Below are 17,159 nucleotides of genomic sequence, written 5' to 3' on the forward strand. Positions count from 1 at the left end.
ATTAACTACTTCAACTGGCTACTGTGCTACTGCCTACTAAGAAGGTATCTTCATGTGTGACACCTGCCCTCTTTCAAAAAGTGGTAATGGGTTTTGAAAGAGTCAATGGTTTATGTTCATTTGTATCATAATTGTAATGGATGGCCCCTGCTAGGCTGTTGAGTGTTCTTTACTGAGTGATGTGATTGACTTTTATGTCAGGTTTGAAAACAGTAATCAATAGGTTATGATAGCCGAGAACACGTTCTTAGACCTAAGTAACTACCTTGTCCTCACACACTGACCACCATTTTGTTTTTGTAGCTTGAGAAGCACCTCTAGGTAGTAGAAGTCCCAGTGCAGTTCACAAGAAGATCCAAACCTGGAAATGGATATTACATACCTGATAATAGTTATGGTCTTGTGGGCAACTGCATCCACTGTTTCATCTGATGGCCGACCACTCCCTTGTGAACTCTCACTACCAAACGTGGAGATGTATTCCAGGGAAGGGGATGTGGTATTTGGCATTGTGTCTTCTGTCCATGAAGAAACCATTTATCCTTCCATCAATTCTATGTTCACAGAGCCCCCTTCTCCCAGGCGCTGTGAAAGGTAATTAGATTTCCTACTATCATACTTCTTTCTGCATTAATACATTGAATCCATTTGCAGCGTTTATGTGGCATAGAGCTTATCTGGCACAGCCTGGGTGAAATATAGTCCTATGGCTTTGAGTTATTATTGGGTAACGTGACTTTAAAATGTTTTCCATTTTGCTCTGAATTCAGAGTGCACTGTGTCTCTTTGCTCATGGACAATGCTATTCTTGAAAGCTGATTGATATTCCCACTCTGAGACTGACATTATTGATCTAAATCAAGTAGGCAGCTTTAATTTGCAGCACATGTTCCCATGCGAGACAGTGCTTAATTTGAGGTGGTGGTGGCTGGTAGGGCTAATTTTTATTGACTGACACTTATTTTTCCACACCGGACATTTCCCGAGAGCAGGAGAGGGAAAATGCACAAAGTGGAAAGGAGAAATACAAAGACAAAAAAAAAGTCACAAAGGTAGAAATTAGAAACCTGTAAAGGGACAGCGTGTGTTTTTAGGGGCAAAAGTCCACTATACCTGAGAAACAGGTCACTTGAGACTTCTGCATATCCCAATTTTTTCGAAGGCTCGACGTGGTGGTAGGTCCTTCTCAGTACTGACGGCTAAGTTTTGGAACACCCTGCCTCTCCACTTGCGAAGGACCGAGTCTGAATTTGGTTTCAGAGGGGATTTGAAAACCTGGCTCTTTGATCAAGTATAGATAGTAGTGGTCGAGTCTGTTCGCCAGTCTGCTTTTAGCGTGGGGACTGCTCGGTTTGAAGCAGGTTCGCGTTCTACAAATGGCTTTGATTGATTGATTGTAGAGATTTGAAGACGTATGAGCTGGATTGCAGCCTACAAATCCTTGGGGGCAGATTTACAAGCCCCTTGCACCACTTTTGCGTCACTTTCAAAATGGGAAAGGTGACGCAAAAGTGGCGCAAGGGGCATGTAAATCTGCCCCTTGGTATTTAGCCTGGGCTTCTGAGCAGATTTATTTTTCTACAAATTAAGCACTGATGTTAGGTAAGAGAAATACTCCTGCAAAAAAAACAGGATGTCCAATTCTTCACTTTTTGAATAAGCAGCATAAATTGTAATAGGAAAATTATTCACAAAATTTGAAAAATGTTGCAGGATGTTATGACACGTATCATCATGCAAATAACTCTATTAGCTGTCATGTTTTGTCCCTTTAATTGGGGGAGCAGCCTCAGACCTTGCTGCACAGAAACCAGATATGTATGGGGAAACATTCCATTAGTGGTTGAGAAACGGATGACCTTGAAATAACTAGATGTGAGTACTAGCCATGGCATTGTATGATTCCCAGCAAGCAATTGGCAGCTGAGCACCAGCACATGTATTATATATGTATTATACATTGTGCACTGGGGCGCTTTGGGCGTAAACACCGGCATTGAGCGCCCCTCAGGCACAATAGTACTACAGAAGGGGCTTGGGTGCATGTGCTTACCCTTTTTGTAATACAGATAGTGCTGATGCACATGTTGCCCCAGCGCTATTATGAGACGGAGTTCTCTCATTTACAAGGGGGCATGGTCCCATGCAAATGAGGGAATCACTTTGCCTAAGGGACCAGACCCTACTACCAATGTGGGTGCAGAGGCAAACATGCCTCTAAGATATGCACTGAAAGTGCACCACAAAAAGGTGGGTGGGTGAAACAGGCTGCCATGGACACCTCAGACAGCCCCTTGCTCGAGGGTGCAGTCACTCACTGCACCCACCTGAAAGGGGATCTCTCATTCCCCTTAAAAGTGCAGGCGGGTTGCTGCCTGCACAGCGAAACACAGAACATCTTTTAGACAACTGCTCCATACTTCACTTTATCGCGCTACCCTCGGGATAGCGCAAGTTCGTGGCTACCCTTGGGACAGCTCGTTCATTCTAACAGGGTGCACTATCCTTGTTTTCGCAGGGCACACTTTTCAAAAGGTGCGCCTTGTGCAAATACGGAAAGTGTGCCGTATTCATAGTACAAACCCAGAAAGAGATGCCTGGCGCGCTGGGTGCAGAAGTTTTGGGAGAGTGGGTGAGGCAAGCGCTAGAGAGGTAGCACCTCAGTGAGGGTGGTGGACCAGAGCTATCTGTCTGACAAAAGAAAGTTGAGGGCAGACTCATACGCAGCTAGGGAAGTGGTCGATGGGTGTGTGCCAGACTTCTCTGTGCCAGCAACACGACAAAGCCCATTAGTCTGTATTCGATGAGTTGTGTGTGATGGGAAACAACCTTTGCAACGCAAACATTACATCGCACTACATTTACAATGCAGTCATTACAACGCATCATCCTTTACAACGCATGTCACTACAACGCATCCATTACATTGCATGTCACTACAACGCATGACAATACATTGCATGTCACTACAATGCCGGCATTACATCGCATGTCATTACAATGCATACAATTACATCGCATAGTACCCCTACATTATCCAACACTTACCCTACTGTTACACCCCTGGAGTTAGAATAGTAATTTTTACCCCTAACTATCCAACACGTACCCTACTGTTGCACCCCCTGGAGTTAGAATAGTAATTTTTACCCCCACACTATCCAACACTTACCTTAAATGCAATGTAATGGTATGCGTTGTAAAGGTATAATGTGATGAAATGGAATGCCTTGTAAGTGTAGTTTTATAAAAATCGTTGTAGTGATATGCAATGTAAATGTATGCACTTTAAAGGATGTTGCGATGTAAAAACTGTGTTGTATAGGCATGCGTTGTAAATGTGTGCGTTCTAACGTCTTACAATTGTGAGTGACATGGAAAATGGCCAACTAAGCATCTTCACATAAAACTGTCTTGCTTTATAATTTAAATACTGGGGGTAGTAGGATGAAAATGGTGCTGTACAAAGTGAGTGGCTACAATGTAGAATGGCAGAAACACTTTATACATCGGGAATGTGTAAACTTGAATTGTGACAGTGGTCACCTCATGTGATATAATACATATTTTATTAGACTGTAGGATGGTCCTCAAAATACGTAAGGAGATTTTATGCCCGATTTTTAAAAAATACAGGACTATGAATAGGAAGCAAGCTGCAAACCTCCTAGTGAGAATGAAAAAATTTGGATATAGCCTGTGCTTTGGGGAAATACATGAGTAGAGTTAGGGAGTTCCTCCAGCGTACAGAGTTATAGGTGCTAGTAACCCCCCTAATATGAAATGAGATTGTATTTTAATGTATGTATTGCACTTGGAAGGTTCAGTTATATATGTTAATTCATTGTGATTTTAACAACCTGGGAGGATACTGGTTAATAACAAAAGGAGACGTGCTATCTTCCAGGAAATGACTGAGCTGTAATTTTATAAATGTTTCATATTATATGTTTTTAAAAAGTTTTTATAATATGTATAGTGTATACTTTTATGGTTGTAACAAACCAAATAAAGTTTTAATGACTGACTGACAGTGGTGTTGTGCTCCCATGTGTGTGGAAATAAGCATGTGATTAGTGCCTATACACTGGATGCAGTGTGTAAGCTTTCTTCTCAAATGTGATTTTCAAAAGGTTAGAATGTTCAAACTGGCCTGAGAATATGGGCATGCCAGGCTGGCTGTCACCCTAAGCATCATAATAGTAGCACTATAATGCATATGACTACACCCTTACAATTTCAATGGGTTAGAATTAAAAAAAACTGGCCTGAGTATATGGGCATGCCAGGCTGGCTGTCACAGTAAGCATCCTAATAGTAGCACTATAATGCAAATGACTACACCCTTGAATATCTAAGAAGCAGTCGAATCTGTATTCGATTTACAACATAGGGTAGTAAAACTCTGGCAAATAATATCCACTCTGCTTTATTTTATTTTCTCGAACATAATTTTAGTGAGGATTTGACCAGACAGTGAAGAACATCATGTGCTGGCTCATTAATAAATAAACATTTGCAAAGTCAACATGCTTTGCCATGGCAAACTGGGTCAACACCTGTTTTTATTACTGCAACCGTATGTCAGAAACATTAAAAAAGAAAAAAGTACATGCTGCCACCTAAACATGACAGCCATAAACTTGAAATAAAAGTTTTACATTTATGCAAAAATAAACAAAAATACCCATTAAATATATTTTTAATAGAACAGTATGGATGCGTAGTAGCAGTCATTAGAAAAGGCAGTTATTCAGGCTTAATGCATTTCAGAGAAAAATATAATTCTCACTGACACGTAGAAAAGGTACTGTTGGCTTTGAATTACAGTAATCCGAAAATATAGTTTATTCGCCAAAGGATGACTAAACAAATTAAAAAGAGATACAGCATTGAAAGAAGAAAACAATGTGATAGTAAATTATTGGGCCAAAACTCTTTGCATCGAAGCACATTTAATTTCAGACAGATATGCAAGTGCTCAAAGCAAGAGAACCAATGCCTGGCGTGTGCTGAGCCACTGCTCCATGCTGTGTGCTGTTCTGGGCAATGAGTGAAGACGTATGTATGTATATATTTTTTGTTTATGATGATATTCGATTACCTCTAAGCCAGACCTAAAAATGACATTATTTCTACTGTTCTATTTCCATAATTGTGCATTTATTCAAGTGTTTATCACTCTAAAGAACAGGGGCAGCCTGATTCTGGCACAAGCATTTGCTTGCTGTGCAGGTAGTTTGTTGGAACATGCACACAATCATAGTATTTATGGGCACATCCATTATTTGTTCATGATCTCAGTTACAGATTAGGAACTTTTGGAAATAATTTTCTTCACTGCCTAACATTTACAGCTTTATAGTAAATATATCCGGTACATTTCATTTTAAAATGCATTATTTGGCATAATATTACTAACATGATTTTAGTAGAGAACTAGCCCAAAAAGCCTATTGGAAGAGTCAGGCTTGCTCATCAGCCTCCTCTGATTGACGCCATATGAAGTTTGCTGGTAGCCTTTTTTTTTTTTCAGTGATATGTTTCATACTCCAGTTAGTCTTGGCCACTGACTCTCTTCCTCAGTGAGTCAGGGCTGACTTAGCCCTGGTCCTCGTGACCCGCTGAGAGATAGGGCTCGCTCAGCTTATTTGCATTTTGTCCTACAGCAACTTCAAAATTGTGATCTCAGATAACCCATCTGTATGTGTTCCATATGGGTCCTCCATCCATCACAGCCACTGCTCTCAAGAACCAAAAAATTGGTTTTATCAGTTCCACCTTGAGCCATACAGGGCCCGACCAAAGGTCAAACATCGATCAAAAGTCTAACTTTACTACCTTTTGATATTCACAAATGTAATTTACTACTAGTAACTTCAGTGCTAGTCATTTTGCTAGTAGTAAGTTTACTACTAGTAAAGTTATTAGTAGTTACTTACTTTTGTGAATACCACAAAGTAGCAAACTTAGGGCCTTATTTAGATTTCGGCAGACGGGTTACTCCGTCACATAGGTGACAGATATCTCGTCTGCCGATATATAAATCCCATAGTATATTATGGGATTCATATTTCGGCGGAAGGGATAGCCGTCACCATTCTGATGGAGCAACCCATCTGCCAAAATCTAAATCAGGCCGTTAGACTTAAGTAGTAAACTTAGACTAAGCACAACAAGATGATGGATGGAGTGCTGAAACAGTTCATGCCTCATCAGCCAGGCTAGCTTGAATCCAGTGGCATAGCAAGCAAGGGACCTATGTATGGGCATACTCTTGGGCACCTAGGGTGAACAGTGCAAACACAACAAGATGATGAACGACGTCCTGAAACATATCAACCACTCACCCCAGTAAAGAGATCTGCTTTTAATCCATTGTTCTTTTGCTCACCATGCCACCCAAGTTTAGACCCAGCCATATGCAAATCAGTCTTGACCCTGCTCTTCATGGAAACAGTTCAGCCCAAACTGCCCAGGCCAGGTTCTCCTTGGACCAGAAACAAGCAAGCATCCTGGGACCTGTTTCGGGGTATCTCCCCTCATCAGCCAGGCTCATTTGAATCCAGTGGCTCAGCGAGTAAGAGACCCACATCTGGGAATACCCGTGGCCACTTAGGGTGAACATAGCAAAATCAACAAGATGATGACAGAGTGCTGAAACTTTTCAAGCACTCATGCCCAGTCAAGAGATCTGGGTTGAATCCAATGTTCTTTTGCTCACTATGCCACCCCACCCAGTTTGAACCCAGCCATATGCAAATCAGTCTTGATCCTGCTCCTCATGGGAACAGTCCAGCTTGAACTGCCATACCAGGTCCTCCCTGGAACAGGAACAATCATCCTGGGACTTAAGTCTAAGTCTACTACTTTTTGCTGTTCAAAACGATGTGTTACTACTATTAATTTTACTACTGGTAATTTTACTTAGTAATTTTACAAGTAGTAAATTTTCTGCTAGTAAGTTTACTAGTAGTAAAATTACGAGTAGTAACATACCTTTACTATACTGAAAATTAGTAAAATTACACTTTTGGTCTAAGTTAGGCTTTCAGTCTAACTTTACCTTTGTGAATCAGGCCCTCAGTGTTTCTGCTTCAGGGTCCCTTGTTATTGCTGGGATCATGATCATTTTAAGGATTCTGCCTGGATGGCCCCTCTCGCAACCACCTGAGGTTGCTAAGAGTGTGTTGAATGTGACTGTGTCCTTTTAAGAATAGATGTCCTCGGCTCAGTGGGCTGGGCACCACACCTCCTTCACTGTACCTCATGTATGTGGGGGACACAGCTTTACTTGTTCTTTTGTTCCCAAAAAACCTTCACCACTAATTCCTTTGTTGTGAAAACCATTTAAGGAGTCTGTTAGACATTTTACTGTCAGCCTTATGGTGGTCTTCCTCCAAACATTTTGCCTGCTTGCCCCCAATTGTGCTGACTTTGTTTTTGGTGTCGTTAGGACTCTGTGCACTTTACTACTACTAACCTAGGCTAAAGTGCTTGTGCTCACTGCCTAGACATGGTTTGATTGACTTATCCACAATTGGCATATTTACTGTACCTATAAGTCCCTAGTAGAGTGCTCTACATGTGCCCGGGGCTTGAAATTAAATGCTACTAATGGGCATGCAGCACTGATAATGCAACCCACTTAAGAAGCCCCTTGATCATGTCTCAGACCTGTCACTGCAGAGCTTGTGTGTGCAGTTTACACTGTCATGTCGACTTGGCATTTAAACCTATTGCCATGCCTTACAATCCCCTTTTATTGCATATAAGTCATCTCTAAGGTAGACTCTAGGTATCCCATAGGGCAGAACAATATGTTATTAAAAGTTAGGACATGTAGTTTTGCATTTTACATGTCCTGGTAGTGAAAAATTACCAGGTTCATTTTTCACTAATATGAGGCCTACCCCTCCCATAGGTTAACAATGGGGATTCCTTAATACATCTAAAATGCTGAAATTACCAATTAGAAGGAGGTAGATCAGTCATGTTTTGTACCTATGGAATTGTAACGATAAATCCTCTTTAATGACAAATACACATTTATCAATACAATTTTGAAAATGCCACTTTTAGAAAACAAGATTATTTCTGCCACTCAACCCTGTGTGCCTGCAACCTGTCTCTGATACACGTTTGAGAGGGTGATCGCTGGACTTTGTGTATTCCCCTAGACAACCACACACAATGGGAACTTAGATGTGACTTGATAGGTCATCCTGGGAGGATGGGAGGGAGGAGCTGTGCACTGCCTCACACTTAGACCTGAATAAGCTGTGTTTTGTTTCCACACAAAAGGCTGCATATCCGCCTGTAGTGTGTCTGGAGTCAGGGGAAAAAGGGAGGACCTCCGGAGTCAGGGAAAAAATGGAGGACCTCTGTGCACTTCAAAGACCCTTCAAAACAGTTGTGAGAAGATGCTCTGTCCATCTAATCCACCCAGATTTTCACTTTTTGTTCATCTGGGATTCAACCTTTTACTGTGGCAGAACATCATTACCTGGGGCTCATTCACTGTAAAAGGGTCCTACTTTTAAGATAAGACAGCTGCAAAGCTGTAAGCGTAAGAGGCATTTGTGTTCACATGTTTGAGGGCTGCTCATGGGAGTGCTCCTGTTGTGTGCAGCACTGCAACTGTTCCCAGGTAGCCTGGTGCAGAGAGGACTATGCAGGATTAGGTATTGACCTGGGGGAAGCCTCATAGTGTTAGGGTACATTCATAAAGAAAATCAGTGTGGTTTACTATCTTATCTGCAGTGACACACCATTAGTCCCATACGGAGAGAGCGGCCTTATAGTGCTGCTTTGCTTCCCCTTGGCCTACAGACACCATTTAGAGCGTAACCTATTTGAAAAGATGAATTCTGCAAAGTCTAAAGGCATATCTGTACAACTTACGGACTGCTCAGGATCAGAGCCCAGGCTTTTTGTTACCCTCCTGTGCTAAATGAACTACATTTCACACCAGCAGCAGGAACAATGATGTCCCCACACAAAGGGAGCAATTAACTGTGCTTAACTCAGCTCCTGAGGAGAAAGGGGTGGGGCAAAATGCTCTGCATCAATCATCCAGTTGTCACACTGTGCCAGGAAGGGGCCTGCCCAAGCCCTCTAAACATAGGAGGGACCGAGATCTCTGGAGTCATCAAAGATGGGGAATCCCTTTGAAGTGATGTCCATGATTGGTGGAGCTGGGATCCAAGAGCAAATGTGGCAAGTGACTCCTGAGTGACGCCATTTTGAAATTTCCCAGCAGGATGTGCAGGAAGGTTGGAACTGGGCATAGAAGCGATGTGGCTCCCAAGGATAGGCTATAGGTGCATCCCTGCTGAAACCTCCCATGTCGACTTTAAAGGCCTTAGCAGGTGAGAGAGCTCTCAATTCAGTGTTCTTATCTGCTGGACACTGGAACTAGAGGCATCTACCGTGGACAATTGGAATCAGGAACCCCCTGATGCCCATCTTGTCTAAGGATTCTGACTGTAATTAACCCTAGGACCAGTTGGGCTCTTCCCAGGACCAGGGAAGATGGCCCTCTTACATCCTCTAAGCACTACTTGGTGGAAAGACTGGCCTTCAGCGCCAAGGAGGAGATATGCCCAAGGGAAAAACAAAGTGAAAGGCTGGTGCAGGGAGCCAGTGAAACTAGATAACTACGAAGCTTGTCACCTTTAAGGCCAGGAGGCCTAAAGAAAGTGCTCCATGTGGCTAAGGTTCACCACCAGCACTAAATGAGATCAGAACCAAGTAAAACGGTCCAACAAGTCCTGAGATATGCGACTGCAAAGGGTTTGACCTTGGAGCGCCACTGAAAGAGCCTTACCAAGCCCCCAGGGTGGGCAGAGGCCTGGGGGTTGCCACCAGGATTGAGACCTATTTATCAGGCTTGGGGGGGGAGTGCATTGGGCACACTCCCCAGTATCCAAGGGCCTAGGTGACATTTGTATTGTTGCCTGACAGCTGGGTGCATAAGCAACTCTCAGCAGGTACTTCTAAATCTTAAGCTGTTGCTAAAAACAGCACCTCACCTGAGGTTAGTCCCCTCCCTTCCAGGATAGCGCCCAGTATGGCTGCACCAGCCACACCGCCCTACAGCCGGACCTGCATACGACATGCTGTGTGCTCAGAAAATCACAGCAACAGTAAAAAGCAACAACACAAACTTGTGATACAGAAAATAATTCTGCAAAGCACACAAGATGATGGACGGAATGTTGCACAATGGCAAAACATTCACCCCCAGTCATAGATCTGGGTTTTATCCATCGCAGTTCGGGCTGGACTGTTCCCATGAGGCACAGGGTCAAGGCTGATTTGCATATGGCCATGTCTGAACTGGGGTGGTGTGGTGAGCAAAAAACGATGGATTTAGGCCCAGATCTCTGTACTGGGGTGAATGTATGACATTGTTCTGCATGGCTTGGCAGTTCGGCTAGACTGTTCCCATGAGGCACAGGGTCAGACTGATTTGCATATGGCCATGTCTGAACTGAGGTGGCAGAGTGGGCTAAAGAACGGTGATGGATTAAACCCAGATCTGTTGACTGGGTGTGAGTGTTTGATTGGTTCAGATGCTCCGTCCATCACCACCCCCTTTTGTACCGCTTTGTTCGCCATAAGTTGGCAGGGTATGCTCAGACGTGAGTCCCTTGCTCACTTTGCCTCTGGATTCAAGCAAGCCTGGCTGAAGACGGCTGAAATGCCAGAAACTGGTCCTAGGAAGCTTGTTTCCGGTCCAGGAAAGACATGGCTTGGCAGTTCGGGCTGGACTGTTTCCATGAGGCACAGGGTCAGACTGATTTGCATATGACCATGTCTGAACTGGGGTGGCAGAGTGGGCTAAAGAACGGTGATGGATTAAACCCAGATCTGTTGACTGGGTGTGAGTGTTTGATTGGTTCAGATGCTCCGTCCATCACCACCCCCTTTTGTACCGCTTTGTTCGCCATACGTTGGCAGGGTATGCTCAGACGTGAGTCCCTTGCTCACTTTGCCACTGGATTCAAGCAAGCCTGGCTGAAGATGGCTGAAATGCCAGAAACCGGTGCTAGGAAGCTTGTTTCCGGTCCAGGAAAGACATGACTTGGCAGTTCGGGCTGGACTGTTCCCATGAGGCACGGGGTCAGACTGATTTGCATATGGCCATGTCTGAACTGGGGTGGCAGAGTGGGCTATAGAACGGTGATGGATTAAACCCAGATCTGTTGACTGTGTGTGAGTGTTTGATTGGTTCAGATGCTCCATCCATCACCACCCCCTTTTCTAACGCTTTGTAAGTCAAGAGAGTCACACACGTCAAAGCAAAGAAATCCACATTAGAGAGTCATGGACCAATCAATAGGGAGGATATTCCTCTGCCAGGGTGGCAGCGACAATAGCATCCACCACCCTGACAGGCCATTGAATCAGATGGGAGGCTGGCAGAAAATTATTCTTGCCTTTTTTTGCAGACCATTACTTCTCCTAATTTTTGATAAGTGCGTTTTTTATCTGTAAAATGATGCAGTGCTTTGCTGTTTAAAGAGGGGTGTCATTTGTTGCAGTGTTAACAGAGACTAGCCGTTGCAATTAATAATGTGTCCCAGATGATATTTCCATGTCAGTAGAGTCAAGATACAGAGAATACTATCGAGGTTGTCCAGCTCAATGTATTTAGTCACATTTTTGCCCGATTTAATGAGCATCATTGCTAGATCATGGAGGCTTCATTTAATTTCCATTTGTCTGAGTCTAGGATAAAGCAACAGGAACTTTTTTGTCCTGAGTTTAGTGTCACGTGAAAAATCTGTGACTATTGTAAGAATGTGGACTGTTCTTGTTGGTCAATTGCATCATCTGTTTGCACAGCAGCTGTCACAGAAAGCAGGCTATGTTGACTTAGTAGGATTGTGTGGTCTAATATAGTTGCACAATGGATGCAGAATTAGTGTAATCATGAATACCATCATGCTGCTTTTCTCTGATTTCTCCAGCACATCAAAAAAGACACAAATTGACACATTTTTATGTAACTTATAGTTAAAAAAAATGACCTAATCAGGTGTCTTGTTCATCTTGTTCAAGATGAATTTGAAGGAGGCAATGTCCAAGCAAATCAAATTATTTCAATGATCATTTTCATATATGTTTCCTTCAATTGACCCGACAGAGTCGCCCATAGCAGTATCGCTCATGATTGCGTCTAGGATGAATTCTGGATTTATTGCAGGGGGAGTATGAACATGTTTGTTACTTGTAATTAATTTGGAAAATATTAGTTGACTTGTTAGTTGAATAGGTGACATCAGATCAAGGGGTTGTACAAAGTTTGGCATGCCTTACACATTGCTCAATAGTGGGCACCCACAGCAACAACTAATGGCTTTATTGTGCAATGTAAATGTCCACTACCAATTCAGGATTGGAAGTAGATGACAGAGTAGGCTGTGAAGAATTGTGCAGAGATATCCTCAAGATGTAGCAGTATGACCTTGACTCTGCAGTCTTCTGAACATTCCAGCTCTTCAAACCATAGTGTGAAATGGGCAAAGGAGGGTTGTGTGAGTAAAGTTCTGTACCCTTTTCATGGTCACACTTGTCCTCAAAAGTACGAACCATCAAAGGACTTAAACAAGGGTGTGTGCTTGCGCCAATTCTCTTTAACCTTTTGATGGTGGATCTGTCGAGAATGCTCGACGCTTGTAACTTCCACTCACCGAGGATAGGAGGGAAAACTCTGAGCAATCTTCTGTATGCAGACGTCGTAGTGCTACTTAGCCATACCTACATTGGTCTTCAACGTCTTCTGACTGCAATGGAAAAATACGCCATGGAAAACAACCTAAAAATAAACCTCAGCAAAACTCGCACAATGTCAATCAACAGCAACAAAAAACAACAGAAGAGCTGGTCTCTCGGCTGTCTAAAAATTGAGCCTGCCGGCGTGTACAAATATCTGGAAGTCATCTTCGACAAAGAAGGCACTTTCATGCTCCAGAAGCAGGAAATAAGAAGCAGAGGTTCATTGATTGCTTTGACGATGAAAAACCTGGCAATTCAATTGATGGGTCCGACTCTGACCCCGTTCTTGAAAGTAATCAAGACAAAGCTGCTTCCCTCGATTACCTATGGTTGCGAGGCTATGCGGGGAAGAGACTCCAAAGACCTGTACAGTATACAGGTTAAAGCTTACAGAACAATGTTCTCGCTCCCGCCTTATACATCTCCGGCTCAAATAAGACTGGAACTTGGCCTGCAAAAGTAAGATCTAGCCAGGACCGGTGCATACATCATTTGCTTGCATAACCTTAGAAGCGCCACTTCAGATACACTAAACTCTCTGCTATGGCAGGACATACAAAGCAGGGATGCTTCTGAGGCAAAAACTTATCTTTGATCAGCATTGGAAGCTACCAAAGTCTCAGAGCTCTGGGACACGCAACTTGGACATAGCATTTTCAAAAAACTAGTCTGGAAAAATGTCAAATCACTCTCCTTGCTGGAGGATAAGGCACTATTCTCAAAAAGATCGCATGCATGGATGACCCTAAACTCTTACAAATCATCAACACCACAAACATACGTCAAACAGGGTTATCCGAAAGCCACAAAATGAACTTCTTAAAATACAGACTAGGGATTTTGCCAAGTACAGAGCATCAACCGCCATGGCTCAGGAAAGACGGGACAGAAACCTGCATGCTATACAGCTTAAAGAATGGTGACATTCTTCATGTAATCTGCTCATGTGCAGAACTGCAACAAGCACGCCAACTGCTTCTTAAAGACAAATTCAGGCAAAAAGGGATCAGCACTAGAAGGCAAGCGGTGCTCGCCTGCCTGAATCCGTTAAACACCAAACTAAACTGCAGACTGGTGAAATTTCTGGCAACGGCCGAGCGAAGAGCGCTAAGTCTGCCGAAACTGGGGGACAACGCTACATACTCAGGTCGTTCAGCAAACGGACACTAGCACCTAAAGGGCACATCCAGTGCACAGTATACACTCAAAATATTGAGTTTTTAATATCGAATTACATTAATAGCGAATAAAAAATATAGAATGGACACAATATCGAATGGACAGAATATAGAATACAAAAATATCGAATAGAATATCTGTAATATCGAATTCAAAAATATAGAATGGACAAAATATCGAATGGACAGAATATAGACAACAAAAATATAGAATGGACAGAATATAGACAACGAACATATAGAATGGACAGAATATAGACAACAAAAATATCGAATTTGAGGTAAGTTAGTTAATTTAAATTTTTTAATAATATCCAATTTGTTAAAGTAATTTTTTATGTTAGTATATGTGTGAAAAGAAAAGATTTATTTTATAATTTATTTTAATTAATTGATTTTATGGTATTTCATTTTTGCGTAAAATAATTCTGTAGCAGGTTGTGGCTTTATAGGGGAATAAGGTGGGAAGTAATTTAATTATAATTGATTAATTGTTTTTATTTATTTATTGGTATTTATCTTGAATTAATTGTTAATTAATTTTTAATTGGTAATTAATTAAATTATAATTGGGAATTATTTTTTAATAATTGATAATTATGTTAATTTTAGTAATTTAATTCTGTAGCGGGTTGTGGGTTTATAGGGGAATAGGGTGGGAAGTAATTAAATTTTAATTGATGAAATGTTTTAATTTATTTATTGGTATTTATCTTGATTTAATTGTTAATTAATTTTTAATGGGTAATTAATTAAATGATAATTGGTAATTCATTTTTAATAATTGATTAATTGATAATTATGTTAATATTAGTAATTTAATTCTGCAGCGGATTTTGGGTTCATAGAGGAATAGGGTGGGAAGTAATTTAATTATAATTGATTACATGTTTTAATGTATTTATTGGTATTTATCTTGAATTAATTGTTAATTAATTTTTAATTGGTAATTAATTAAATATTAATTGGTCATTAATTTTTGTTAATTGTTTAATTGATAATTATGTTAATTGTGTTAATTAATTTACTGTAGCGGGTTGTGGGTTTATAGGGGAATAGGGTGGGAAGTAATTTAATTGTAATTATTTAAATTTTTAATTATATTTATTGGTATTTATTTTTAATTAATTGGTCATTATTTTTCAATTGTTAATTATTTAATTGAAAATTGGTAATTCATTTGTGTTAGTAGGTAATGATTTTTAATAAATATTTTTAGTTGTATTTTTAATTGATTAATTATTATATTATATTTAATTGGTGATTATTTTTTCTTACTGTGTAATTGGTATTAATATATATATATTTTTAATTAATATATGAAGTATTTACTTTCCCTACTGTTGCACTCTCTGGAGTGGGAATAGTAATTTTTACCCCTACGCTATCCAACGCTTTCCCTACTGTTGCACTCTCTGGAGTGGGAATAGTAATTTTTACCCTCCCGCTATCCAACGCTTTCCCTACTGTTGCACTCTATGGAATGGGAATAGTAATTTTTACCCCTACGCTATCCAATGCTTTCCCTCCTGTTGCAATCTCTGGAGTGGGAATAGTAATTTTTACCCTACCGCTATCCAACGCTTTCCCTACTGTTGCACTCTCTGGAGTGGGAATAGTAATTTGTACCCTCCCGCTATCCAACGCTTTCCCTACTGTTGCACTCACTGGAGTTGGAATAGTAATTTTTACCCCTACGCTAACCAACGCTTTCCCTACTGTTGCACTCACTGGAGTGGGAATAGTAATTTTTACCCCTACGCTATCCAACGCTTTCCCTACTGTTGCACTCACTGGAGTGGGAATAGTAATTTTTACCCCTACGCTAATCAACGCTTTCCCTGTCATTGCTATTAATAACAAAATTAAAAAGAAACAATTACACAAATTAAGCTTATTCAAGACTTAATAAAACGTAATCAGAAAGACGTCCTCTTTCCGCCAACCCCAGTGTCTGCCATTTTGAATGGGTAACAATCCGTGAGCATACTATAATAGAGATAAACAAGCTCTCTATCTAGGGGCTTCTCAGGACGGCTCAATATATCAATTACTTCTATTGACACATATTGCCCCCCAATGCAACACATGATTTTGACATGTAAGTCTCTCAGCAGTCTCTAATCACGGAGTGTAATTTTTACATTCTAACAAAGTTGTAGCCCAATTTGCCCTGTATCCCCTCGGTCTAGTGCCCGAATACAACTTATATTGAAAAAGAGAGTCAATTAAAGAAAAATGTGACGACTCCACCACATACCCAAATCGCTGCGTTGTCCCCATATGAGAACATAAGTGACCACATCTGAAAAAACCCGTCTCTATTAGTGCTGATAGATAATTGGCTTGTCAATCTGTGTCCCATCTGACTGGATCTGATTAAGTTTTATTAAGTCTTGAATAAGCTTAATTTGTGTAATTGTTTCGTTTTAGTTTTGTTATTAATAGCAGTGCAAATGAATTGCCCGAAACATATTGCCAAGTATAAATTACACATACAGTGCTGCAAGAGAAACAAGGTGACCAGGCTTTTGACAAATACCCTTTACAAATCGCCGAACTGGTTTCCATGTATGTATTGTACATTTTCTATGTTTACACAAGTTTGAAATCGACAGGCTTGTACTTAAGGTGTTCCCTAACTGGATGTGGGATTAACGTGTGATCAAGGCACTTCCTGTGCTGAAACGCGTAGCGTTACTTGGGAAATGAACGCAAACTAGCTGTACTTCCTCGAGTGCGTGTGGTGCTTATTGTGGCAGAACTTTGGAAGTTATATATATATATAGATATGTATTAATAAATTAATTTGTATGTTTCTTTTTTTTAACTTACATTAATTATTTATTAATTATAAGGTTATTTAAGTATGTTTATGTTAATTATATTTATTATTTCATTAATTTTTAATTACTTTAAAGCATTTACAAAAATTCGATATTTTGACTAACTATATTTTTTACATCGATATTTTTGATTCGATATTTTTGTACTTACCTGTTTGGAGATAGGAAGTCGATATTTTGGCATTCTTTACTTTTTACTCGATATTATGGTAGTTCGATATTTTTGCCATCGATATTGTTTCAGTGATCCCCAGTGCACATGTCCATCCAGTACCAGAGGGTCATTCTTGAGAAACGTAAAAATGCTAGTGGCCAAAATAGCACATGGCCGAAAAGGATGGGAACAATC

General features: G+C 40.9%; 1 protein-coding gene across 1 annotated transcript in view; it reads left to right on the forward strand.

Moving 5' to 3' along the window:
- Nucleotides 1–394: 394 nt before the first annotated feature.
- The window catches only part of LOC144783894 (extracellular calcium-sensing receptor-like), a 131,699-nt gene continuing 114,934 nt past the window's right edge, over nucleotides 395–17,159 (forward strand). The window contains exon 1 of the mRNA XM_078662636.1: nucleotides 395–594. Coding sequence (XP_078518762.1) covers nucleotides 395–594 — 200 coding nt within the window. The remainder of the gene's footprint in view (nucleotides 595–17,159) is intronic.

This window comes from Lissotriton helveticus, chromosome 10, assembly GCF_964261635.1.
Source record: "Lissotriton helveticus chromosome 10, aLisHel1.1, whole genome shotgun sequence".
Lineage (NCBI taxonomy): Eukaryota > Metazoa > Chordata > Amphibia > Caudata > Salamandridae > Lissotriton > Lissotriton helveticus.